This window comes from Erythrolamprus reginae, chromosome 3 (genome assembly GCF_031021105.1).
Source record: "Erythrolamprus reginae isolate rEryReg1 chromosome 3, rEryReg1.hap1, whole genome shotgun sequence".
Lineage (NCBI taxonomy): Eukaryota > Metazoa > Chordata > Lepidosauria > Squamata > Dipsadidae > Erythrolamprus > Erythrolamprus reginae.
The window spans coordinates 214,931,520-214,958,775 of record NC_091952.1 but is presented as its reverse complement, the minus strand read 5'-3'; the positions used below and the strand labels follow the sequence as shown (position 1 = coordinate 214,958,775).

The 27,256-nt window shown below is 37.3% G+C and overlaps 1 protein-coding gene across 2 annotated transcripts in view; it reads left to right on the top strand.

The window, feature by feature from the left end:
• PDE7A (phosphodiesterase 7A) overlaps positions 1-26,435 on the top strand; it is a 52,556-nt gene extending 26,121 nt beyond the window's left edge. For both annotated transcript variants that reach the window (XM_070747860.1, XM_070747859.1), the window contains 10 exons: positions 5,765-5,916; positions 8,140-8,203; positions 12,671-12,766; positions 14,407-14,507; positions 15,050-15,181; positions 16,603-16,694; positions 17,815-17,959; positions 19,538-19,634; positions 22,458-22,538; positions 24,672-26,435. In XM_070747860.1, the coding sequence (XP_070603961.1) occupies positions 5,765-5,916; positions 8,140-8,203; positions 12,671-12,766; positions 14,407-14,507; positions 15,050-15,181; positions 16,603-16,694; positions 17,815-17,959; positions 19,538-19,634; positions 22,458-22,538; positions 24,672-24,883 (1,172 nt within the window). In that variant the 3' untranslated portion in view covers positions 24,884-26,435. The remainder of the gene's footprint in view (positions 1-5,764; positions 5,917-8,139; positions 8,204-12,670; positions 12,767-14,406; positions 14,508-15,049; positions 15,182-16,602; positions 16,695-17,814; positions 17,960-19,537; positions 19,635-22,457; positions 22,539-24,671) is intronic.
• The last annotated feature ends 821 nt before the right edge of the window (positions 26,436-27,256 follow it).

Here is a 27,256-nt window from a genome sequence, read left to right as displayed (position 1 = left end):
ACTGGTTGTAAAGTAGCTTATATACATCACCCCATAATTGTAATTTGTATGTTCTGATTCCTATTGTTGCTGTAGTCTTTTCTCAGCCACCACCCATATACATGTCAATTCATTATCAGACTGAATGCATACCTACTTGTATATTGTTTGTCTCTGATTGTTCTATATTAGATTAGATTTTGGAAATATTGGCTTTATAAAGAAGGTTTAATGTTTGTGCTTTTCAGATTAAATTGTTATATCTTGAGTTTTGAAAATTATCTGAAGAATCTTGATAAGGAGTAAAACTGTAGTGTAAAGCTATATTTTACCAGTATATATTCACAGGCTTGAAGGTTGAAACTTCTAATAAACTTCTATATTAAAATAAATCCAAAGCATTCTAACGTGCCCAGTACTTTCTTATTACCAATAACTTGACAAGGATTTCAAAAAATCTAATGAATATCAATATTGCTCTTAACTTCACAGTATTACTAATCTCTGAATCTTTCAATTTAATAGTAAACATATATCTACATATACATATGCACATACATATAATCAGAAATTAATCCTAATATTTGTGGGATTTATTCTCATTATGTAAAGTGCATATAAAATTGTAGCCTAGATAGCTCAAACTGTCATGGTATTAGCCTGGTACTTTCAGTTCATATCACTGAAAATATATACAACATTTAAGCTTTTGTGTGCTTCATGTCAAGATATAATCTGCCATGTCATATTCTTTGTAAAATGTTTCTAAATGTTAAAAACCAGAATATTTTAAATTAGGTTCTATTTTGTTAGCTGCAGCGTTGTCTATAAAAATGCTTGAAGAATAGTGTCTTAACCTACTTGAGATCGCTGTTTACAGGTGGACAATTTTTTTGTGGAATTCAAATACTTCTTATAATCTCCCTAGAGCACCTTCATTCATGAAATTCTCCAATCTTCAGTTACAGATTTTTTAAATGGAAAAGAAATTGAAAGGGATTGTACATTCATTTTAACAAGTTTGAAAATTCTGATCAGATCCTTATCTCTATGATTATTACATAGCTAATTTATGGATGTGGCCATTTGGATGGCCAGTCTGCCTTGTTTAGAAATTGACACATAACTCTTAAGTCATAATATAAAAACTGATACCTGTAGCTGAATGATACTTATAGAATTTAAAGAAAAAATATATTCATTGTTTAAGTTGTGCCCAACTTTTAATAATCTAATAGATCAGGGGTATTTAACTGTTGCCATCTGATGTATCATAACTTCCCCCCCTTTGCTAAACCAGGGGTGGGCGTGGCCTGTGTGAAATGCATCTGGCCCATGGGCCACAAGTTTGACATCCCTGTCATAGATCATAGCACGCCGGGCCCTCCTGCCCAAACTCAAAAGAAAAAACCCCCACACCTATATATGGATTACAGTATATGCTAGTAACTTTAGAAAGTAATATGTTTCTTGCAGTTCAAATTCTGTCCAGCTGGTTGGGGTCCTTAGAATAAAATTTAAATTTCACTGTTTTTATTCTGCTTTCTTGTTTGCAAATTATTGGGCCAGGGAAAGTTGGTGGTGGTTAGATATGATTTCATCATATCACTTCTTTTTCTCCTGATAACAGTTCCACGGATATACCAGTGTATAGTAAAAACTGTTAAGGTTAAGGAGCTAGCATTAGAGAAGAGGAGTCAATATAACGGAGTGTTAAGATGTTGAAACGGGTTTGGAGAAAGCCAGGTTTATGTCCACCTTCAGTCACAAAAACCCACTGTGTGACTCTGGTCCAATGACTTTCTCCCATTCAGGATAGCGATAAAATGGAGAGGAATCCTTTCATAAGCTGATTCCAAAGCTTGGAATAAAGATGATACATACATATATAAATAAATGCATCCAAGTGTGCTAAAACAAGTGCACACTTTTCACTTCCAAAATATTTATTGTACACTAATGGACAAGTATGTGTGAAATTTTTAGAGCATTTTGTCTGTAAGAAGAATTGATTTTCCATTTTCAAAAGTAAACTTTTTGAGAATTATTAGCTTTTTATGTGGACATCTACCATGTTTTCCCCAAAATAAGACCCTGTCTTATATTTTTGTGAACCCTGAAATAAACCCTTGGCCTTATTGCCATGCACTCAAAAGCTCAATTGGGTTTATTATCAGGGGATGTCTTATTTTGGAGGAAACAGAATTTTTCTCTAGCATTCCTTTTCCTTTTAATCAATATATTTCTTTTATTTTTTTTAAGATTTCAATATTATGAGATTTATTTGATATTGGGATTTTTAAAAGTTTGACGCAGTCAAAAAGAAGAGACTTAAAATAGTAGCATTCTTCACCGATAATTTCAACTTGGTCATTAGTGTGCTTCTTTTGTTATCATGTACTTTCTTCCTCTCTTTCCCAGTTTGAAATCTGAGAAAAATTGGTCAATTTGATCAGAAACACAACCTTGGAAATTCATTATTGTTACTACTTTGTAAACATGAATTTTCCTTTCTCTTCTGTGGAAATTTTTAAAACATTCTAGAATTAAAAAACATTCTAAAAGCACGAACTGTCTTTTTCCTTATACAATTCATGGCTTCTTTAAGGAGAGGTGAAGTTTTTCACTTTTTGGGAAGTAGAATTTCTCTTTAAACTGCTATTGGAAAAGGAATGCAAATATACCTTGTGAAGATACCTGTCTTGCTTATAAATTAATGTCTTTATTTACAGGATTATGCTTTTGATACCCAAGCCAGTATACAGTGTTTGATGAGTGTATTTATTTTGAGGTGTAAGAGTTTGATATATTGATGAAAAATACATCAATTTTTCTTAAGAATGGTAATTTTACATTTATATTGTATTCACTTCTATTTTACCTTTCTTTGAAAGAACTGATTTGAGTACAATTAAATGTAGTATAGAATAATGCATTAAATCATATGGAATGTGCTTCTGAAATATGTAGTTATGTCATAGGGTTACTTTATTTTTTAAAAAATATTATTATTATTATTATTATTATTATTATTATTATTATTATTATTATTATTATTATTTGTATGCCGCCCCTCTCCGCAGACTCGGGGCGGCTCACATCATGCCCAAATGCCCAAATTATGACCACAATCCATTTTAGGCTTTATAATCCATGATTTGAATCAGTTTTTTCATCTTGTGGGAATCACATTAGGAAGAAATTCTAACAATTATAAATAGTTATACCCAAAAGATGGGTGGATTGATGAATAAAAGTTTCAGAGCGTTTGTGGATTTCCAATTAATAAAATTGGAATTTCATCATTTTTATTCTTTCCAGTTCTTCAGTTAATATGTTTGGCCTGATATTGTACCGGTTCCAAATTTTATAGTGCCTTCAATTGCGTTTTCAAATAAAATTTTACTTTATAAAATTTACAAAAATAAATAATACACTGAAGACATTTAATGCAACAATTGCCCAGTTGTGAAAATACAGGTAGCAGCTGGACTTGCCTGATCTATCATACAGATTTAGCAAGAATCTTAATTCAGAGAATTTAAAAGTAGTACAGATATTCCTCATTTATCAATTGCCTTGTTCATCTGCAGTTATGACTTGGTAAAAAAGTAATTTTATGACCAATCTTTACATGTGCAACCATCACAGGTCGGTAAAGCAAAGCAAAGCTGAAGTAAAATCATAGATTGCTTTGGATTGCAAAAGGGGTAGGGGCATAAATTTAATAAATAAACACACTCACTGTTTCACTTATCAATTATTTTATGACTTAGTTGCTAGTCTCAATTATGGTAGCTAAATGAGAATTACCTCTAGTTTCAGTCCCCTTCCCCCAAAGTTTTATTTACAAAGTCATCATTTAACATTTTGTCCAGACTACATAAGAAGATTATGGCTTTGTGGATGACTACTTCCTAAAAGTGTTGAAAGATCCAGAGTGGGCTTTTCTAAAAATGGCCCAATTTCTCATGTTGTCTGAAAAATGAAAGAACCTTTTTGGGTATTATGAATTTTATGTTGCAAAAGTATCAGAGCAGGCTTAGTAATATCTGAAAATAAGAGCTTAAAGATTTTAATATGGTTGCTAGATACTCTTTATTTCAATGTTTTGCGTTAGAGACTACAGTGGCTATAAAACTCACAAATAAATATAGGAATACAAATAGAAAGTGCAAGATTATATATTTTAGAAGTAAGGCTTTTCTGTGGCTGAATATTTTTGCAGATAATGAAACTTCAGATTATAGAGGATTATACATAGGTTTTAATGTGTGAATTCTAAACTCTCAAGGTTGTTGGCTGAGTATGTCGCTAATGCTTGCCATTATGTGGTCAAGCTTAAGGTTATTTTCAAAACATAGACCTGAACCATTATTCTTCTCAGGTTGGTTAGTCCACTCACAGTAATTAAATAGCAATAATTTATCTGCTAAAGGTCTTGGAATGTATTCTTCCACTACACCCATTAACTAGAAGGCTTGATATATCAAATACATTGGTACCTCTACTTAAGAACGCCTCTACTTACCAACTTTTCTAGATAAGAACTGGGTGTTCAAGATTTTTTTGCCTCTTCCACTTACAAACCGAGCCTCCGAAACTGTAAACTGGAAAAGGCAGGTAGAAGTCTCTGTAGGGCCTCTCTAGGAATCTTCTAGGAGGAAACAGGGCCAGAAAAGGCAGGGAAAAGCCTCTGTGGGGCCTCTCTAGGAATCTCCTGGGAGGAAGCAGGGCCTCCACCTTCCCTGTGGTTTCCCCAATCGCACACATTATTTACTTTTACACTGCTTCTTCTTATAACTTTTCTACTTAAGAACCTGGTCACCAAACAAATTAAGTTCGTAAGCAGAGGTACCAGTGTATTCAAATTATACATACAGTGATCCCTCGATTTTCGCGATCTCGATCTTCGCGTAACGCTATATCGCGATTTTTAAAAAAATATTAATTAAAAATATTTTCCCACCCGATGACGTCACTCTCTTCCTTTCTCATCTTTCTTTCTCTCTCTCTTTCTCTATCTTGCTTCTTCCTCTCTCACACTCTCTTCCTCCCTCTCTCATCTCTTTCTTTCCTTCTCTCTCTTTCTCTATCTCTCCCCCTCTTGCTCTCGAGCGGCGCGCGGGCAGCGGGGAAGACCCAGGGAAGGTTCCTTCGGCCGCCCAGCAGCTGATCTGCTCGGCAGCGCCGCAGCAGCGAGGAGCCGAAGATCCGGGTTTCCCCTTTGCGTGGGCGGCGGGGAAACCCGGATCTTCGGCTCCTCGCTGCTGCGGCGCTGCCGAGCAGATCAGCTGCTGGGCGGCCGAAGGAACCTTCCCTGGGTCTTCCCCGCCGCCCACACAAAGGGGAAACCCCGATCTTCGGCTCCTCGCTGCTGCGGCGCTGCCGAGCAGATCAGCTGCTGGGCGGCCGAAGGAACCTTCCCTGGGTCTTCCCAGGTGCGGAAGTAAAAACACCATCTGCGCATGCGCGGCCATGGAAAAAAAGGGCGCGCATGCGCAGATGGTGTTTTTACTTCCGCACCACTATATCGCGAAAAATCGATTATCGCAAGGAGTCTTGGAACGGAACCCTCGCGATAATCGAGGGATCACTGTATATGCTAAATTACCATGATGAAAAAAATATAAAGAAAAATGATCAGAGATCAGCAATGATGAAAGTTAACGTTTTCATATGTTCGGCTATTCTTCCATAAATAAATATTGTCCTTATAAATTCACTTTTGAAGTTTTAGGAAAGGATTTTACATCTTTAATCTTACTATTTCCCTCCCATCTAGCAAATTCTGAATTTGAAGTTTCTGTGTCTGCAAGAAATATCCGAAGGTTACTGAGTTTCCAGCGGTACTTGAGATCTTCCCGTTTCTTCCGTGGTATTACTCTTCCAAATTCTTCAAACATTTTAGACGATGATTACAATGGACAAGCTAAGGTTTGTTTTTATAGCTATCTTGCAACATTGCTCTAAAAGAAATAATATTTTTTATTAAGGTGTGCAAGTAAGTAAATAATTTTATTGACAGTTTATAATGAATCTGTTCCAGACTTGTAGAAGTAAAATTTCTGTTTATATTCTCAGTCTGCAATTTGCTAGCTTTTATCAATTTATTTCAGTGATGGTGAACCTATGGTACATGTGCCAGCTGTGGCATACGAAGCCTTATCTGAGGGCACATGAGGCGTTGCCCTATGTGAGCTCCAGCATGCATGCACGGGCTGGCCAGCTGGTTTTTGGTCTTGTTTTGGGCCATTTTCACTCTCCCCGGGCTTCAGGAAAGCCTCCTGAACCCTAGGGATGGCGAAAAATGGCCCAATGGACCAGCAGGAAGTTCAGAAATGAATTTCCGTTTGAGCAGTTGGTCTGTTCTTTGCCATCCTCAGGCTTCAGGAAAGTCTCCTCAAGCCTGGGGAGGGCAAAAAATGACGGACGGCCCAACCAGAAGTTTGGAATTTTCAGTTGGCCCATTGGTCCATATTTTGTTCTCCCCAGGTTTGAGGAGGATTTCCTGGGGGTGGTGAAAAACGGCCCAACGGGCCTATTGGAAGTCTGAAGGCTTCAATGAGACCTGTGTGCAAGCATGGGGGGGAAGTACGATGGGTTGTATGCACATGCGGCAGTGTGGGGGTTGTGCTCATGCAAGGGAGGAGGACATTGCATTATGGGTGTGGGCATACGCTCGTACGTGCACTCTTTTAGCATTCAAGCCAAAAAGATTCACCATTAGTGATTTATATAATATGCATTGTATATTAAAAAAAAAAAAACTATAATTAAAAACATAACTAAAAATTGAAAATCAATACTAACAACAAGTCAATGTAATAAAATACGCATAATGCATAAACCTAGGAGAAGGCTGTCCAGAAAATCATGTTTAAATATTTTCCTGAAGACCAGCAATCCTGATTGCTGTCAGACTATTCCAAAGTATAGCCGCTGCAACAGTGAAGCAGCTCTTTCCTCTTCTAGCTGTGCCTAGAAAATTATCAACACAGAAATAGAGTAACTAAGTGGCACATGGAAAGCAACGGGCAAAAGCTTTGTCCATAATAAGGTTCAGATGAATCCGCTTTGTTTTAGAAATAATTGATCATTTTAATATTGGTCTACGTAAGTCTCTCTCTCCACAAAAAAGTGATGTTTTGCTTCTGTGACAGAAAGCTGTTGGTGTAAGACGGCAGTTGCAACCCAGCTTAGTGAAGAAAATGATTTTTTTCTAGAACTTCTCAAGTCAAAGAATGATGTGGTCTCAGATCAGGGATACAGTGATCCCCCGATCATTGCGAGGGTTCCGTTCCAGGACCCCTAGCAATGATCGGGTTTTCGCGAAGTAGCGCTGCGGAAGTAAAAACACCATCTGCGCATGCGTAGATGGTGTTTTTACTTCCGCAGCGCTAGCGAGGAGCCGAAGATTGGGGTTCCTGGGAAGGGGACTCAGCTGGGAAGCGGCGCTGGGGTTTCCCCACCGCCCACACAAACTCCTCGCTGCCGCTCGCCCGCCCTTCGCCTGCCCTCGCCGCTCGCTCGCGCCGATTCCCAGCTGAGTCCTGAAGCCAATTCGCTTCAGGACTCAGCTGGGAAGTGGCGCGAGCGAACGGCGTGGGCGGGCGAAGGGCGGGCGAGCCGCGGGCGCGCGGGCAGGCAGGCGGCGGACAAGCCGTTCGCTCGCGCCGCTCGCTCACGCCGCTTTCCAGCTGAGTCCTGAAGCCAATTCGCTTCAGGACTCAGCTGGGAAGCGGCGCGAGCGAACGGCGTGGGCGGGCGAGCGGCAGCGAGGAGTTTGCGTGGGCGGTGGGGAAACTCCTCGCTGATGCCCGCCGCTCGCCCACCCGCCAGCAAGAGGGGGAAGACCCAGGGAAGCCGCCCAGCAGCTGATCTGCCCGGCGCCATCTACGCATGCGTGCCCATAGAAAAAAAGGGCGCGCATGCGCAGATGGTGTTTTGACTTCCGGGTTGAAAAATCGCGATTTAGCCCGTTCGCAATGATCGGGATCGTGATACCCGGGGGATCACTGTATTGTCGCTTTTCTCTTCTGACTACTATTCCTTTCAGAATCTGTATAGATTCATAAAATTGCAGCAAGTATGATTCAGATATTTGGAAAGAACGGTTTTTTATTCAAAAATAAAATGTTGTTTTCTTTTGCTTTTCAGTGTATGCTAGAAAAAGTTGGGAACTGGAATTTTGATATCTTCCTTTTTGACAGGTTAACAAACGGTAAGATTCCATTTGTCACTTTGAAGATACTATTTTAAAAACTGAGCAATTGCTGTATGTGTATACATCTGATCCCTCTCTCAATAGTTAAGAATTTGCCTATTTACTCACTAACCACAAAACAGCCAGTCCCCTACACATATATGCTACTATTCCAAAATTATCTAAATTGTTGGGCTTACAAAATAGATTGACTAATATTCTACTTCTTTCAGACATGAAATCTGGTAATTAGTTAGTACAGTATTGGGATTATAGAGTTGGAAATAAATTCTCTCTAGGGATTTTATGGTAAAGTCTGTGGCTCAAGAGACTTGAAACAGCCAATTCCTTCATATTGTCACATTGTTATTATTATTGTTGTGAGCCACCCCGAGTCTGTGAACAGGGGCTGCATACAAATCTAATAAATTATTATTATTATTGTTGTTGTTGTTGTTGTTGTTGTTGTTGTTGTTATTATTATTATTATTATTATTATTATTATTATTTTAAAATTCTGATCCCATACTTTTAAGGTAATCATGTATTAAGGATCTGTGCAGAATGTGGTAAGACAGAAAGTTAAGCTTGCATTCAAATTAAGAACTACTTTGTATAAATGTATTGTTTACTTTATACATGATATTCTGTATCAATGATTTTCAAAGTTGGCAACTTTAAGATGTGTAGACGGTCAGCACCCCAAATAGCATCTGGGAAATAAATCAGATTCCAGGCCCATTCTCTCATTCAAGGTTTGATTTATTATCAGAGCCATGTTGGTCACACCGTTACCATCCCGATACTAACTTCCTTCCAGTACCCCACCCAGGTTAAGATTCATCCCCCATCCCCACACCCACAAGTTCATCACGAGGACCAGTCCAAGTGCAGGGATGTCGCTGACCTTCTCCTTACATCCACTGGTGCAGAATAAAGGATGACCTAGGACTCTAAGAAAGGAATTTGTTATGGCTAGTAACTTTCCCACTCATGCAACTCTTCCTCTCTCCTCCCCCCCCCCCCCCCCCCCCCAGTTTCCATGATACTATTCTACTGTGGTAGGCTAAAGTCTCTAACTCCAAATGATGGCTTCAGCCTGACACAGACTTCAAATTGCCATTGGCTAAAGTAATCAACCAATAATTCAGACAATAAACAGATTGGGATGGATGAATTCTGACAAAGTGGTTGGAATAGATAATTTCAAAATAGCAAGTATATGTAGGGCTTTGTGGGTTAGTGAGTAAATAAGTAAACTCTTAACTATTGAGAGAGGAATCACATACAACTTCAATTTCATCTTTGAAGTTAAATCTCAACTTACAACCATTTGTAGGTTAGACTAATTCCCTTTTTGTACTTGAGATAATGAGGAAGAATATTTTTCCATCAAATTTTTAATTTGTTCAATGTTTCCTAAATTTATTTTGTTAAATGGACATCAGGTTAACTGCTAATTCACCTAGTTTAGCATTAATGACCCAAACTATCATTTATAGGTAGTCCTTGATGCACAACCATTCATTTAGTTACAATGGCACTGAAAAATATTATTTATCACCTTTTCCACACAACTGTTGCAGCATTCACACAATCATGTGATAAAAATTTAGATGCTTGACAACTGGCATGTATCCTGTAGTGTCCTGGAGTCATTTTTGCCTTTTGCGACCTTCTGACAAGCAAAGCCAACAGGAAAGCCAGATTCACTTAACAACTGTGCTATAGGTAGTCCTCAACTTATGACCATAATTGAGCCCAAACTTTCTATTGCTAAATGAAAAATTTGTTAAGTGAGTTTTGCTTAATTACTTTCTTGCCACAATTGTTAATTTTAACCACTGCAGTTATTAATTTAGTAACCCAGTTCTTAAGTGAATTTGACTTTCCTGTTGACTTGGCTTGTCAGTAGATCCCAAAAGGGGATCACGTGACCCTGGGGCAACAGTCATCAATATGAACCAGTTGCCAAGCATCTGAATTTTGATCACCTCACTATGGGGATACTGCAATGATTCTAAGTGTAAAAAAGGCTCATTAGTTCCTTATTTCAGCATCGTTGTAACTTTGAATGGTCACTAAATGAAACTGTTGTAAGTTAGCTACCCCGAGTCTGCAGAGAGGGGCAGCATACAAATCTAATAAAACTCAAAACTTAACTTAAGTTGAAAAGCTTTGTGACCAATCTTTTCAGTTATAGCTGTTAGAAAGCCCTTCATGGCATCGGGCCAGAATATCTCTGAGACTGCCTTCTGCTGTACGAATCCCAGGGACCGGTTAGGTCCCACAGAGTTGGCCTTCTCCGGGTCCTGTCGACTAGACCAGCGTTTCCCAACCAGTGTGCCACGGCACACTAGTGTGCCGCCAGACACAGGCAGGTGTGCCGCCAAGCTCCCCGCCCGATCTGCCCCCTCTCCTCCGCCGCCGCCCCCCTGCATTGGGGCGTGACTTCTCTCGCGGCGGCGGCTGCAGCTTCAGCTCCTCGGGACGAAAGCGCTCCCAGCCCTCTCTCGCAGCCCCCTGGCTGGGAGCGCTTTCGCTGCGAGAGAGGGCTTTCTCCATCCGTTTCGGGAATGCACGCCCCGCCCCTCTCTCTCGCGCGCCGCTCCCCTTTTCTCTCAGCCCTCCCTGGCTTCGCTTCTCAATCCCTCCCTCCTTCCATCTTTCCTTCCCCTCAGCCGTTCTGTCTGGGGGTCTCCCGCTCTTCCCTTCCCCGCCTCCCAGGCTTTGCCTTTGCCACCCCCACCCTTTTTTGGTTGACAAGGAGTCCTTTGCCACATCCCGCAGTTCGCACTCGGCTCGAGGCCGCTTTCCCTGGCTGCGCTCGGAACCGACAGGGCGCTGCTCTTTCTCTCTCTCACTCTCTCCCGTGAGGCGGGGGAAGGGGAAAAAAAAAGCAAAAACAAACTTCTTGCAGCGTGCCCCGCGCTCGTCCCTTCAGCAGCGAGGGAGGGAAGTCAGAGGGCGAGGGAGCGAGCGAGCGCTCTTGTCCTCGGTGCCCTCTGCAGCCTGCCTTCCTTCTTCTTTGCCCCCGCTGAGGGACGGAGAGAAAGGAAAGAGGGAGGGAGAGATAGAAAGGAAAGAGGGAGGGAGAGATAGAAAGAAAAGAGATAGAAAGGAAAGAGGGAGGGAGAGATAGAAAGGAAAGAGGGAGGGAGAGATAGAAAGGAAAGAGGGAGGGAGACAGAGAGAGAGAGAAAGAGAGACATAGCAAGAGAGAGAGAAAAAAAGAAAGAAAGAGATAGCAAGAGAGAGAGAAAGATAGCAAGAGAGAGAGAGACAAAGAGATAGCAAGAGAGACAGAGAGAGAGAGAGAGAGAGAGAAAAAGAGACATAGCAAGAGAGACAGAAAGAGAGCGAAAGAGAGAGAATGAAAGAGAGATAGCAAGAGAGGCAGAGAGAGAGCAAGGGAGAGAAAGACATAGAGGGAAGGAAGGAGGGAGAGAGAAAGAGAGCAAAAAAGAGAGGAAGAAAGAAAGAAATAGGGATGGAGAGAGAGAAAGAAGGGAAGGAAGGAAGAGAGAGAAAGAGGGAGGGAGAAATAGAGTGAAATTGAGGAAGATATTTTTTTTTGTCCAAACTTTTCTTTAGCCCCCCCGCGCCCCCCCGTCCCCCCGTTCAGTGTTCCCCAGGATTTTGAAAATATGAATAATGTGCCGCGGCTCAAAAAAGGTTGGGAAACACTGGACTAGACAATGTCATCTGGCAGGACCCAGGAGAAGAGCCTTCTCTGTGGCGGCCCTGACCCTCTGGAACCAGCTCCCCCTGGAGATTAGAATTGCCCCCACCCTCCTTGTCTTTGGTAAACTTCTTAAAACCCACCTCTACATGGGGGAACTGCATGGGGGAACTGAAACATCTCCCCCAGGCCTATACAGTTTATGCATGGTATGCTTGTGTGTATGTTTTCTTTTTAATAAGGGGTTTTTAATGACTTCTAATTATAAGATTTGTTATATATTGTGTTATTATTGTTGTGAGCCACCCCGAGTCTACGGAGAGGGGCGGCATACAAATCTAATAAATTGAATCGAATTGAATTGTTATGTGCAGCCATGTGATCACTATTGGCGAGCTTCAAAACTGTCTTCCAATAGCAGGATTAATGGTGAATCCAGAAGTGAAATTGAAAATTGTGGTCACATGATTATTGCCACTGTGAGTCATTCAGTGCGGTTTTTTGGTTAGCAGCTGCAGCGCATAGCAACAAAGTTGCCTGTCCCAATTATGGTTGATAAATAAGGGCTACCTGTAAAGGGATTGTTGAAAATTAATGGATTCATTTTATAATACTGGGTGATAATATTTTTAATCACTTGATATGAAAGCACTAACAATTAGAAGTCTAACAATGTTTAATTAAAACATTGAGAGCCATATTCTAGTTACAGATAAGAAAAAGAAATATGTATGCTATGATTATTTAAACAGACTTGTCTACTTCCGATTAAACATGGTTTCCTTGTGTATGTGTATTTTTAGGAAACAGTTTGGTCACATTAACGTTTCACCTGTTTAATCTTCATGGACTTATAGAGTACTTCCAACTAGATACAATGAAGCTACGCAGATTTTTAGGTAAAAACTTACTAAATTCAAACATTTCCTTTAAATCTTTTCTTTAAATGCATTTCACTACTTTAAAGCAATCCTTTTTAATGAAATGAGAAAAATACCAATATTATGGATTGATAACTCTTCATGAATATTGTCCAATGTGAAAAAAGGGAAAAAAAACCCTATGAAAATAAGGAAAGTAAACCAAAAAAGTGAGATGATTATGTCGTCCTGGATATTTCTATATACTGTAGTGATTTTCCTAGATGTGTGCCAATATAATTGGCAGATTTTATAGGTAAACTCATCCTATGAAGATTTTTAAAAATGAGGTTTTTTTAAAAAGTAGTTTGCAAAATATTACTGAGGAATTGGAAGGCAGAATGTATACTTTGTCTTTAGTGGTTGTTAATAAAGCTAGCAAGTAGATTTACCTCTCTTCTGCCTTAACTGCAGAGCAATTCAAATTATTGCAGTTACATTAAGTATTGGTTACCGGTATTTTCCAGTACTGTAATAACTGAAGTTGAAGCGATTTAAAAAATGGATACACCCACACCTGAAGAAATCTGGATGTTTTGCAGCAGTTGTGCTAACATAATACAAAATGAAACAGAAAGGCCTTTGTGCTAATGTGGCACTTAAATCTGCATATAAACGTATGTTGTATTCCAGCATTCTCTGGTAAATTAGTCACTGAAAAACGCAGGATTATACAAGTCAAATAAATTATATAATTTATTAAGGCAAAAACTTCCTTGAGGTATATACTGTACTTGGTGATTACATGAAACATTTGCCGCAGTATGGAAACAGCTGTTTTTTACTGCCTTCTGGGATATAACTTGTCTTTTTTGATTATGTTGAGATTTCCTGGTTAATCTCGTCTGAAGATTTAACCATGGCTCAATATGTTTGGTTTTTAGATCAGATTCTGATTAGAGGCTAAGTATTGCAAAACAATACATTCTTGATTGTAACAAATTTAAAAGATGTTTGGGGGCATTTATTGTCAGTGTGCATCCCCTGAATGTGAAATTATTTTTCTCTAAACCCCCCCCCCCAAAAAAAACCCCCCCCAAAAAAAAACACCCCAAACCCTAATGAAACGTTCTGTGATTCATAACTTGCTGTAAGGAGAAAAACCTGTTTGCTTTTATGGACATAAAGTCAAAAAGGCAGCATTTCCAATAATCAGTCTACATTTTTATCTTAGATATTATCATTTTAGATCGATATTGGCAATGCTTTTATGAATTTTCTGCTGTTCGGTTTTATTTGGACAGTAATGTAGTTTTTCATGTTTATGCCTACAATAGATAATACCTAACAAGATTTAAAAACTTTTCCATATTTGTTACATGGTTAGAAACATCAATATGCCAGGCAATTTTCTGATTTTTCCAGTTTGAATTTTTAAAAATGATAATTTAAAATGAATTTTTTTCTAGAGGTGACAAGTATGTTTATAAATCTCTGAATATTTTAAAGGAGGTTGCCTTCATTTGATTTTTTTCCTGCTAAATATTGTTGAAATTTATCATACTTTATACTATATCTATTGTCATTTTAATTAATATGAATCAAGAACGGAAGGGGATATTTTGGGGTTATATCTTTCTCCTTTTCCTTCACACATTAATACTTACTTTCATTTATAGTAATGGTTCAAGAAGATTATCACAGCCACAACCCATACCACAATGCAGTTCATGCTGCTGATGTGACTCAGGCCATGCACTGTTATTTAAACGAATCCAAGGTAAAATAAAAAACATTCTTTCATGTACTTATATAACAAAATTACTATTACAAAAGAAATTGATAACTAGCAACATTAGTGACATTAAGCAAAGGTAATATACAATTTAATTGTTTTTATTTTTTGAAGAGCTCATTTTATATCATAGATTATTTTTTGATATAATTTCCTCAATAATATTGAGTATAGTAGTTGGAGATTTTGGAGTTTTTCAGTACAAATTGGGAGGGATCCAATTGGGGAAAGTTCTTGTAATAGCTTTGAAACTTTTTAGAATGTTGAAATCAGGATTGTATCAGTTTTGGGAGATTGCATATTTGTCAAGAAAAAACTAACAATACTTATTGTTTCAATATTGCTAGCCCTAGAATAACCGCTCCCCCTAGCCTTCCCCAAAAAAAGGGATTTCTGTGGACTAACTAAAATGCAATCAAAGTGAGACATAACTTGATGCCATAGTTAAACTCTGTTGGAAATGCTTGCCACATTTTTGGAAAGTATCAGTAATAGATATTCACATGGTCATAATTTATATATTGCAGCTTTCCGAATCTCTAACTCCATGGGATATTCTGCTCAGTTTAATTGCAGCTTCCACTCATGATTTGGATCATCCAGGTGTTAATCAGCCTTTTCTTATTAAAACAAACCATTATTTAGCAACTTTATACAAGGTAAGTAGAAGATGAAGACTTCTGTCCTTTAATGGGACATGACTAGACACTAGCGGTGATTGACCAGGAAAAGAATTTTGACATCATAGTACACAGCTTGAGGAAAATGTCAAATCAGCAGGCAGTTGATATTTTTAAAAAAGGCAGTCCTTGTTTGGAATTATTAGGAAGGGAGCTGAAAATAGAATTGCGGATATAAAGCTACCCTTAAAAATTACATTGAGGTTGCCCTTGTTTTGTATAATTTTGATTATTGCATCTTATGAGGCAGTGTATTTTATAGTTTTAATCACTGCATCTTAAGAAAAAAATGCAAAACAGAGCAGCCAAAACAATTAAAGTTAGTGTAACACAGTGCAAGGAAAAATTATAGCAACGGAGCCCTTCAGCTTGGAATATAAAGATTAAAGGGAGACATGATAAAAATTACATAAAATCATCATAGCATAGTTAACATGAAGAGAAAGAACATTTTCTCATTCAGTGTTAGAAGCCCAGACCGTCTACTGGAACTAAATACAGGGAGTTTGGACTGACAGAAACTTTATCACAACTTTTTGTGGTACTTGTTTTTAAAGCCAGTCCATTTGGATGGCTTTAAAAGGAGCCTGGATAGATTTATGGAGAAATGATATTGTCAGTAACTATTAATATTGATTAATGTTTACTACTCTTGAATCAAAGGCAGCATGTGTTACATACTGGCTATTGGGAGGGGAGAAGGTGTTTTGCATACAGTCTGGGGTTGATGATACAGAATGCTGAAGTGAATCAACTTATGGACTTATCTAATAACCTTTTAAAGTTATATTCAAAATTATTAAAGCATTTAATAAAAGTAAGGAACATGTCATATTTTTTTTTTAAAGAAGTGATCATTTCTGTTTTATGTAAGTAGGGATTTTCTTACAATATCCACCTTGTGCGGGACCTTTTAGGCACTAATTTTTTATTTGGATTAAAAAATATTTTTTTTAAAGTTCCCGCACATGGTGGATACTGTAAAAAAATCCCTACTTAAATAAAATAGTCTTCATCATTATTCAAAAGTGGGCAGATAAGATGTTTTGATAATCCTAAATTTTACATGAGAAGATCTTGCACCTGAACAGTTGCCTGATTTTTCAGCTGTTAGCAAGACCCAGGAAGGCATATTTACACTGCCGCAAAACATGCTGTGATTCTCGTCTTAGCTATGGGGGAAATGCTATTCTTCAAGTTCAAAATCAGCGGCATCTGAAGCCAACAAAGAGAAATCAGGAAAGGGATGTGTGGTTGATAAAAAGTGGCTGATTTATCAAGGAAAATTAATACAATTGTGTTCCTTTCTTTAAAAATCAGTATAACATGTTGCTTGTTATAGATATGTAGCTCAGGATTCAAAGAATGTATAATACCAATAATCTTTTATTTAATTTCAGAATACCTCAGTATTAGAAAATCACCACTGGCGATCTGCAGTGGGGTTATTGAGAGAGTCTGGATTATTTGCACATATGTCACTAGAAAGCAGGTATTTTATCAGATTTGCAAAAACCTGTAATTTTTACAGAATGGAGAATATATTACAGAATAAATTATTTAAAATGGATAAATAATAAAAGGTAGTTGTACTTTTCTAAAATGCATTATAATTCCGAATGCAATTTTACATTCCCACAAATAAAGCTAAATGCCAGTGACTTTCACAATGACCACTCATTCAGAGAGTGTTCAAATTTGCATTGAACTAATGGTACTTAGGATTGATTTCTGAAAAGTTCCAGCTGTCACAGCATCCCTCTAGTCACATGATTGCAGTCCAGCTGTTCAACAACTCACTTGCAAGTACAGTATCTCATGATCATGAGATTGCCATTTGTGACTCTCATTGCTTGATTTGCACAAGTGGAGTCAATGGAGAAATTGGCATAAGGTCACAAATGCTTCATTATCATGTGGGATGGGCTTGATAGTGGCAACTGAAAGTGCTGGAACTGCAGTTGCTAAATGGTGTGATCATGTGGTGTCAGAGTTGAAACAGCAATTCCAGTCCCAGTTGCTGATGTTAACAGAGGACTATGTGTAAGAAAAATACTACCATCATTTTTAATGATGTAGAAAGTTGTAGTTCAGACATCTAGATAATTTGGATTAACTTTCTGAAACGGCAAACATCACAAACATCTGAAAGGCACTTATAGATAAAACTTGATCAATCAGTAAAATGAACAACACAAAACTTCCTCCCAATAAAAAGAATTATTAGCAAGCAAAACTTACAGTTGCTACTTTAGAGAAATAAATTTATGTTGATTATTGAACAAATAGTACAGATAAAGCTAATCAACTGGAGGCATATGTTCCTGTAGAACTGGCAACATAGAAGAACCTGATCTGTGGTTTCAGACAAAATGGCAGTATCCAGTTTCATATGGGTTTTCCTATATTTTTCTTCAATGACAATGAGTGGGTGAGGGGAAGAGTTGAAATGGACATAAAAATCTGAGTTGCATCTTTGAATTACTAAATTTAAAATCAATGTTTTCTGAACATTGCAAATTTATAATCAGTGTTGAGTTGAATATTGTGTAATGATTCATGTTTGCATGAATTTATTTCTTTGGATTTCTTCCTATTCTCTCCGATTTCAGGCAGCTGATGGAAAGCCAAATAGGGGCATTGATTCTCGCCACTGATATTAGCCGTCAGAATGAATATCTATCTCTGTTTCGTACCCATTTGGACAAAGAAGACTTATGCTTAGTGGAGGAAGATCATCGGCATCTTGTCCTTCAGGTAATTTGTATGAATCTTAGGTCGAAAAGAAATTATGATAAAAAGTATCCTAGTAATATATAGTTTGAAAAAGTCCTCATTTTTTATTTATAGTTTTTATAAAAATACAATTTGCGTGGACTGAATGTTAAGATTTCCTATTTGTTCCTATTGCAAATGAAATACAACAATATGTTTTCCTATTCTGGCAGGACAATGTGATGCAAACTGATATCTCCTCAGTTTCTTGAATTTTGTGAAATTATTAGGTAGATATCCCCCTGAGCAAGAATCTATATTTTTCAAAACAAAAACCGTTGCAATAGAATTTATTTAAAAAATATTTTTACCTTTAAGCTTTTAAAAATAAAATCTTGTAGGAACAAAGCAACAACTTTTCAGTCTTAATGATTTAGCATGGATTCAGTAGAATTACACAGAATCTGTAATCTCGTCACAGTTCCTCTTCTGAATTTAATGCGTATTGCTGCAGAAATTGATTTGACTTGATGTGCATATTTTGAATTTGTAAGGGCCAAATAGTGTAGTTATAAGTTAATAGGCAAGATAGCTGCCACTTTCTTCATTCAAATAATATAATTATTACCGTGTTTCCCCAAAAATAAGACACTGTCTTATATTTTTTTGAACCCTGAAATAAGCACTTGGCCTTATTGCCATGCACTCAAAGGTATTATCAGGGGATGTCTTATTTGAGGGAAAACAGAGTACATAATGGCAACATCTGACATTTCAAGTAAGAAAATCCAATAAGGTGATATAATTGGTATCAAAAACAAAGCCTTAAAATAAAATGATACAATATTTAAAATATTTTAAGGATTGCTATGTTTTATCAAAATAATAAACTCTAATTTATTATCAGAAGTACTGAAGGTTCATTGAACTGTAGTAATGAATGATAATCACTCTCATTTATACTAAAGTTTTCTTTTTCCACCTGTTTAACGTCGAGCCCACATGACTGAAATTTCTTCCCATAGCAATTGCATGTGATAATTTTCTTACTTCCTTTAGTTTCTTCATTTACAATCTTTGATTCATTTCATCTCATCCTCTCTCAGATTATGTGCCACTGAAATTATGGAACACCATGTTCCGTTTTAATTACAGGAAGTTCCAGCGTTTCTTATGTCCACTTTTATTTCAAATAGAATTTCATAGAATTCTATGGAAGGATAGTATTACATCAGTTCTCTGCAAAGTGTAATATACCAGTCCCACTGATGCTTAATTAATAATTAATAAGAATTATTTAAAACTTGCTGTTAAACAACTTACATTGTAAAAATTGTAAAAATTATGTCTATTTCAATAACATTTCAGTGTTACATTGATGTTACACCAATTTCTATCTTTAATTATGTACATATTTGCCATAACCCAAATGTAGTTAAATTCAAACTCTTAAATTTAGTAGTATACTTCATTTAACTCTATATGGCTTAAACCTCTCATTACTCATTATTTACTTTATCTTTTATTATCTTAATTTTAGAATATTACACAATCACTATAAATATAAACATGAGTGCTAAGACAAACTAGAACTAAATAATGTGTTTATGTTTTTGCTAGATGGCATTGAAATGTGCTGATATTTGTAATCCCTGTCGGACCTGGGAGCTAAGCAAACAGTGGAGTGAAAAAGTAACTGAAGAATTTTTTAATCAAGGCAAGTCGTAAGAAGTGAAGAATTATTACCATATATTGTGAAATACTGACAGCTGTGGTGATTGCAAACAACCTGAGCTATTTGCAAAAGGTTGTATGTCGTTGGAATGGTTTCATTAAATTACTGTTGCTGGGATAATACATTACTATTTTTCTAGATCTATTTTTGATTTCTTGTTTGGTTATGTCCCATTAGGTCATTTTCAATCTTAGTGACCATACGTATAAATTTTCATGGTGATGTTTCCTAATCTTTCTTTTAAGTCTCCCAATGATGCACTCATTGACATTGTAACTAAAAACATTCATCTTCCTGTTAGTCATCCTATTTTTCTCTTTCCTTCTGTCTTTCCTAGAATTAGTGTGTTTTTCTTCAAATCGGAACTCTGGATTGATTTGTTTGATGTTCCTTTGATTTGTTTTCATGGCTGTCTATGATATTTTCAGAAGTTTTCTTCAACACTTAAGTTCAAAGATGTCAATATTCTTTCTGTTTTTTTAAATCCAACTTTTGCTTCTATAGTGTCATACAGAATATCATGACTTGTATAATTCTGATCTTTGTAGGAATAGAGACTTCATTTGAACTTCTTTTCCAAGGCAGATGCTATCCCTATTTTAATATCTTCATTCTCAATTCTAAAGCTGATACCATTCATTTGACATTCTTTATATTTAATTTGAGTCCAATTTTTCACTGTCCTCTTTAACCTTTAATATTGCGTCTTGCAAATCCCTTGCATTTAGGGTATTAGGATAGTGTCATCAGTGTAATGTAAGTGACATCATGACTCTTCTATTTCTGTGTTTGTCCTGCATAATCATGAAAACCATAAATCATTACTTCAGTTTTTTCTGTTTTGTGCAAAACGTCTATAATGGTTTTTCACTCAAAAATAAACATTGTGTCTTTTCTTTGAAGAAAGCAGTCACTTTGGCTATCTCAATATATTTCATGTTCCCCAATTATTCTCAGTTGTGGACAATGTGAACACCATCTTTGCACATAAATTAATCTCACTGCAGTTATCAGCCGCCCCGAGTCTACGGAGAGGGGCGGCATACAAATCCAATAAATAAATATAGAAAAATAGATTTTGATGATTGTTCTTTTTGCAATTGTTTGTCCATCATCCCTAAAAGAAAGGCCTCTGGTCTCAATGTTATGTTAATTTCTTGGAAAAATTTCTTTCTTTCATTAGACATTGCTTTATTTTCTTCAAATAGAAGTCATTCTTTTTATACAAAGTTAGAACAATGTTGATGAAATGCTATTTGTATAGTCTGCGGGGAGAGGCGGCATACAAGTCTAATAAATTATTATTATTATTATTATTATTATTATTATTATTATTATTATTATTATTATTAATGATATCCACTAATTCAGTTTCTCCCTCTTGTAATTTCAAAATCATTTTCTTCTCTTTTTCTTTTCATAATTTACATGCCAAGCATTTCTCTGGTTTGTTTGCACATTCACAATGTTTTTCCTTTACATAGTTCATTTTCATTTCAGTTTACCTTATGTTAATGTAATTGTAATTGTAAAAGCTTAATTTGTTGAGAAATATGTACCTTTTCTGGAAATTTCTTCATTTCTTCTATTGACTCTTTTCAAATTCACGATTATGTTCTCTAAAATAATCTCTAATAAAAGATTTATTTGGGTCCCAAACCATTCTTAAATAAGTACCCTTATTGCACTTATTTTAATTTTTTAAAAAACACATTCACCATTATTTATTTCTGTAGTACATTTTATTTATAGGTAGTATTCAACTTTGGACCGTTTGCTTAATGACAATTCTAATTAATGATAGCCTCTGGAAAAATAGAAATTCCAGTTCCAGTTGTGGCCATAAATTGGTTATCTTTAGCTTCCGTCTAAAAGAACTAGATTTCCTTTTATAAATGAACCTCACAGGATTATAATCCAAGGGATTCTTTAGTAGTGTTTCTACTTTAGAAACCTTAGTAGCCAAATCATGTCTAGGAATTCATTATTATGTATTTCCTCACACTTTGTGTGATAGATTCTTTCCTTGGAAAATGATGATTTTTCCTTTTTTCAGTTTGGCTATTAAAATAACATGTACTGATAAATCATATATAACAACCCCCACCCTGATTTACATTAGACAGGTATTCATGCATATGACTGGAGAGTATTGTTTTCTATTTCAAGTGAATTTTTAAAAAACTAAGTTTACTTTACGGGTGCAAACAGCAGTACTGGTGTATTCTCCTCCTCTAAACACTGAGCAATCCTTTAGTTAATTTTTGATATGAATGGGTCTGGGGTTAACTGATAGGGCTGAATTTATAATAACAGTTGTTTTAGGTGTAGTATACAGGTAGTCCTTGGGTTACAACTACTGATTCAGTGACTGCTCAAAGTTACAATGGCACTCAGTGGAAGGTACTTATGACTGGTCAAGCTTGACTGAGTCAAGGTTGACTCAGCCTTCCATCCTTCTAAGGTCGGTAAAATAAGCACCCAGATTGTTGGGGGAAATATGCTTACTCTCTGTAAACTGCTGAGAGGGGGCTGTAAAGAGTGGTATATAAGTCTAAATGCTATATGCTATTGCTATTGGTTTTCAAAGCTCCAGCTGTTGCAGCATAATAAAACATTTAAAGCACTGAACAGCTTGTTTCACTTTCACAATAGAACTTGGTTTTCTTCACTTCAAGTCATTGCTTTCAGTTGTTCATTCTGCTCTGAGTCTGAAAGTGTCTGCTGTAGATTTCAGAGTTGGGGGGGAGCATATTTTCTGACTTATTGTGGATAATAGATGATTAAAACAATATTCTGTTATAGGAGACATTGAGAAAAAATACTGCTTAGGTGTGAGTCCGCTATGTGATCGACAAACAGAAACCGTTGCCAACATCCAGATTGGTAATTACTGATTTATGTGGAAAATTGTCATAAATTTAATTAATACATAATACGGAGCTAGAAATGAACTGTCTGAATAATTTAAAATGTCTTTGGCAGATTGCAAAAAGGTTTTTTCTTTTATTGCAGTGTATTAATGTTGCTTGAATTATGCTCACTGACTTTAAAATGTCTATGTTCATGAAATAGGATTTCTTTTATTTATCCTTTATAATTTTCCTGAAATACTGTTAAATTGTTTTTTTTAAATGAGCTTAAAATTTCAGTCTTAATTTTTATTTGTTCCATTTTTATAGTGAAATTTTAAATTTATTAATGATGACACAAGACTTTACAAGTAACAGCTCAGCCAAATTTAAACCAATTTCTTTGTTAATACTTTACATTCATGTTTTGGAAAAGAAATATTTTTATTAAAAGTTTTTTCCTAATATATAATAGAGATAAAGACAATGGATAAAAGGGAAGGGAAGGAAAGTAAGGGAAAAGAAATGTTTTGATAGGTTTGCATGCTTCATTCAAAGCTTCATGGTTTAAATGAAATCATAATTTGTGTTGGTGCCCAAATTCAACATACAGAACTGTGTTACATACTGCAGTTATATTTACAGTGATCCCTCGATTTTCGCGATCTCGTTCTTCGCGAAACGCTATATCACGATTTTTCCCACCCGATGACGTCACTCTCTTCCTTCCTTTCTCATCTTTCTTTCTCTCTCTCTTTCTCTATCTTGCTTCTTCCTCTCTCACACTCTCTTCCTCCCTCTCTCATCTCTTTCTTTCCTTCTCTCTCTTTCTCTATCTCTCCCCCTCTTGCTGGCGGGCGGCGGGCGGCGGGCGGGTGAGCGGGGGCATCAGCGAGGAAGACCCAGGGAAGGTTCCTTCGGCCGCCCAGCAGCTGATCTGCTCGGCAGCGCAGCGAGGAGCCGAATCGGGGTTTCCCCGCCGCCCGCGCAAAGGGGAAACCCCGATTCGGCTCCTCGCTGCGCTGCCGAACAGATCAGCTGCTGGGCGGCCGCAGCAGCAGCGAGCAGACGAAGATCGGGATTTCCCCGCCGCCCATGCAAAGGGGAAACCCCGATTCGGCTCCTCACTGCGCTGCCGAGCAGATGAGCTGCTGGGCGGCTGAAGGAACCTTCCCTGGGTCTTCCCCGCCGCCCACGCAAACTCCACCACCTGCGCATGCGCGACAGTGAAAAAAAGGGTGCGCATGCGCAGATGGTGTTTTTACTTCCGCAACCCTACATCGCGAAAAATCGATTATCGCGAGGGGTCTTGGAACGGAACCCTCGCGATAATCGAGGGATCACTGTATATTAAAGCATAAATTGGTAACTCCTTTCTAGTTATATAGTTGGAGAATGACTATTTGAAATTAGTATTTGTCTGTCTCAATCTTAACAACAGACTGTCTACAAAGATATAAGAACTTAATAAATAAAATTCAAAAATTACCTGATGCAGCATCCTGTTTCTATAGTGGTCACCTGGATCCTTGAGGCAGCCCATTGATAGGGCAGGAATGCCATAGTACCCTCCATCTCAAGTACTACATCAACTTCTGCTTGTGATCATGATGCAAGATCTTTTGGAAGAACCACAGCAAGGCTCTGCTTTAGTCTAAATCGCTGGTTCCCAACATTTTTTTTACCCATACCCCACAGGGGCGCAATTTGATTTTTAAAAGGGGCAATTGGAACCTTTGTTTAAACCAAGTTAATGGCCATTTTAGGCTTCCTCCACATGAGTAAGAGTTCATTTTGTGAATAGTAAGACTTATATGTCAGAGTGGAGGGGGGGAATGAGGATTTTAGAGACCCTTGGATGGGGCATGGGCAAACAAAGGTTGGGAACCACTGGTCTAAATATTGGTCTGAATGTATATAATCTGTGGCTAGTTTGTACAATATGGCATAAAACTAAATCGATAGAAAGAATGATAAAACGGTTCCTCAAAGACTATACCGTTATATTTACAATTTATTTTACTCACCGTATACAGTTCCTATACTCAGTAATATGCAGATGGTGTGCAGTACAATAAAAACCATGAAATACTGAAGTATTCTTAAAATGTATGTTGTAGGGTAAGGATTTCGATGTTCAAATGATAACTTATTTTTTTCTTTCTAGGTTTCATGACCTATTTGGTGGAACCATTATTTGCAGAATGGGCTCGTTTTTCAAACACCAAGCTGTCTCAAACTATGCTTGGCCACATGGGATTAAATAAATCTAGTTGGAAAGGTATTCAGAGAGAACAGTCTAACAACGGTGATGATATTGATCCTGCATGTGAGGAAACAGACTCTGATGTAGTATCTCAGGAACACCGATTATCCTGACCCCGGGGTCTGCTTAACAAACTGCTCTTGCTTGGTACTTACGGACCAGTGTTGAAGGATAAATTCTGTCTGACTGCCAAGGTTTCAGTGTAAACAATGCCAGCATTATTTATTTCCAATTGTTTCCTTTGAGAAATCGTTTGAAACTGGTTTTCAGTTACAAGACCTGAATACAGAGCAATATGCATATGCCTTGGTTGGCTTCTGCATGGAACCTTGAATATGCAACCCTGAGAAGAATACAAGTCTTGACAGGGAAAGTTCAAGATTTGTTATGTGCCACATTATTTGATCTTTTTTTAAAGGAGATTTGACATAAGGCCTTCAAAACTGCCACATGACATGGACGATTCTCTTTTCCTGGAATTTAGCAGGACTCCATTCAATCCTTTGTCCAAAATGTGGAAATGTGAAGTGTCTATACTTGGCTGCCTTGGGCAAGAACTGATGTTTACACACATACTTGGAAACTGTAGATTCAAAAATAACCTTTCTGCATGGCTGTGAAAGAACCACTGATTTTTTTAAAATTATCAAATCTGAAACTGCAGCTCATTTTTCTCTTAGTAAGAGAAGTCCGCCGTAGGTTACAAATTTGGCTGTGCATTGGGAATTGAACATTTAACATAAAGCACAGCCACGTTTTACTCCAGAGTATGGGAATGCAATATAGCAAGCAGAAATACTTCTGAATTTGGGGAGGGGAGGTGGGATGGAGGAGAGGAAGATCTTCAAATTATGTTAAGATTCTATGGTGAAAACATTTGCATGTTGTTTTTGCTATTGTACACTTGAACTGCACATGCAACAAAAAAGGTGGAATGACTACCAGAAACAGCTCAGGGTATTGCCAGTCTGAAATAAAGTGGGATGGAAAGCATGTCCTTCATAACAAGGGTACAAAATGCCCCTTACGCTGCAGAGTGTGTGTGTGTGTGTGTGTGTGTGTGTGAGAGAGAGAGAGAGAGAGAGGATGAGTGAGTGTGAAAATGTGAATGAGTACTTGGTGGGAAGGGAAAATGGAAAGGAGTCAAAAGGCATTTTTTAATTTATTCTTTTTAGAATGTGATATTTTCATGAGCAGCCAAGGGGGGAGGGGAACTGATAGGTTGTTACAGCTGCCTTAAACTATGCACAAAGCTAAGTGACCAAATTTTGTTGATTGAAAAAGTGCATTGTTTACTTATTCCCTCCCTCTACTGAAATGTTACCCATCCTGGGGTTTTTTGATGTGAAAAGGAGAAATGTTTTTAAGGACAAATTTTAAGGACTAATTTTTAATCTTCAAGCATTCCTTTTTTTGGTAAGTTTTAAGTTTGAAGTACTGTAAGCACAACTGTAATCTATTTTGAGAAACTGGTGCTTTAATTTTGTTCATTTGTATTTTCCTTGTTTTTACTGTAAAGACTGTTTTGTTCTGTTTACAATTTGCAACAGCCATTTTTGGGAGAGAGCTTCAGTGTAAAGCCATTTCTTAAAGGCTTTGCCATCCTCATGTTAATGTGCCTGTTGCTGTTAATCTTTGATTAATAATAAAAAACTTTTCACATTATCTGGAGTCTAGTTTGAAAGGTGGAAAATCTTTAATGGAAAGCATATTCTAGGGCTCAAATTACTAGATGTGGGCTCTGTTATCTCCTCAGTCTCTTTTCAACTACAAAATCAGTGTCAGGAGCCTTTTCCCTTATAAACTCTGGTCCACTTATAAGTTTTTCAAGGGTAGGAATATGAGAGGGGAAGATCCAGGTTCTAGTCCATCAATCATTAGACATTAGTCATTCCTCATCAGTCCAAACTTCCTCAGAGGACTGCTCTTATGGGAAACTAGGAAGTCTTGTATTGCAACAAGCTACAGTCTTATTAAGTGCTTTCCCCTCATTCTTATTTCTATGCTTTTCTAATCACAAATTAATTTCTCTAGTATCTTTGTAGTTATGGACTTTGATTAGAAGGTTAGGCCATTGTGCTCACTTGGCCTTTTCTTGGGGAGCCTAACAGCAAGGCAGTGAAATGACGGTTTTTGCAAATATATTAATATGGTGACAAAATCCTATCCACTGATGGGTTTTCCTTGTCTCATACGCCTTAGGAAATGGTACATTGACACTGTTTGCCCACAAATCAAACTCTCCAAAGCTGAGGTTCTTAAAACAGGTGCCAGTATAGGAACTGTGAATTGCAGGATCATTGTTCTCTTCATCTGATCCAGATATACAGTAGATACATTTTTTTAAAATGCTATCAACAGCTATGGTTACACTTTAGTTTGAAACTATTTATGAAACTTGGCACTGTGCACAAAAATCTGGTTAGAAAGAAGGGATAAAAGCAGCTTCGACTCTCTTCGGTGAGTTCATCTTGGAGTTTTCCCCA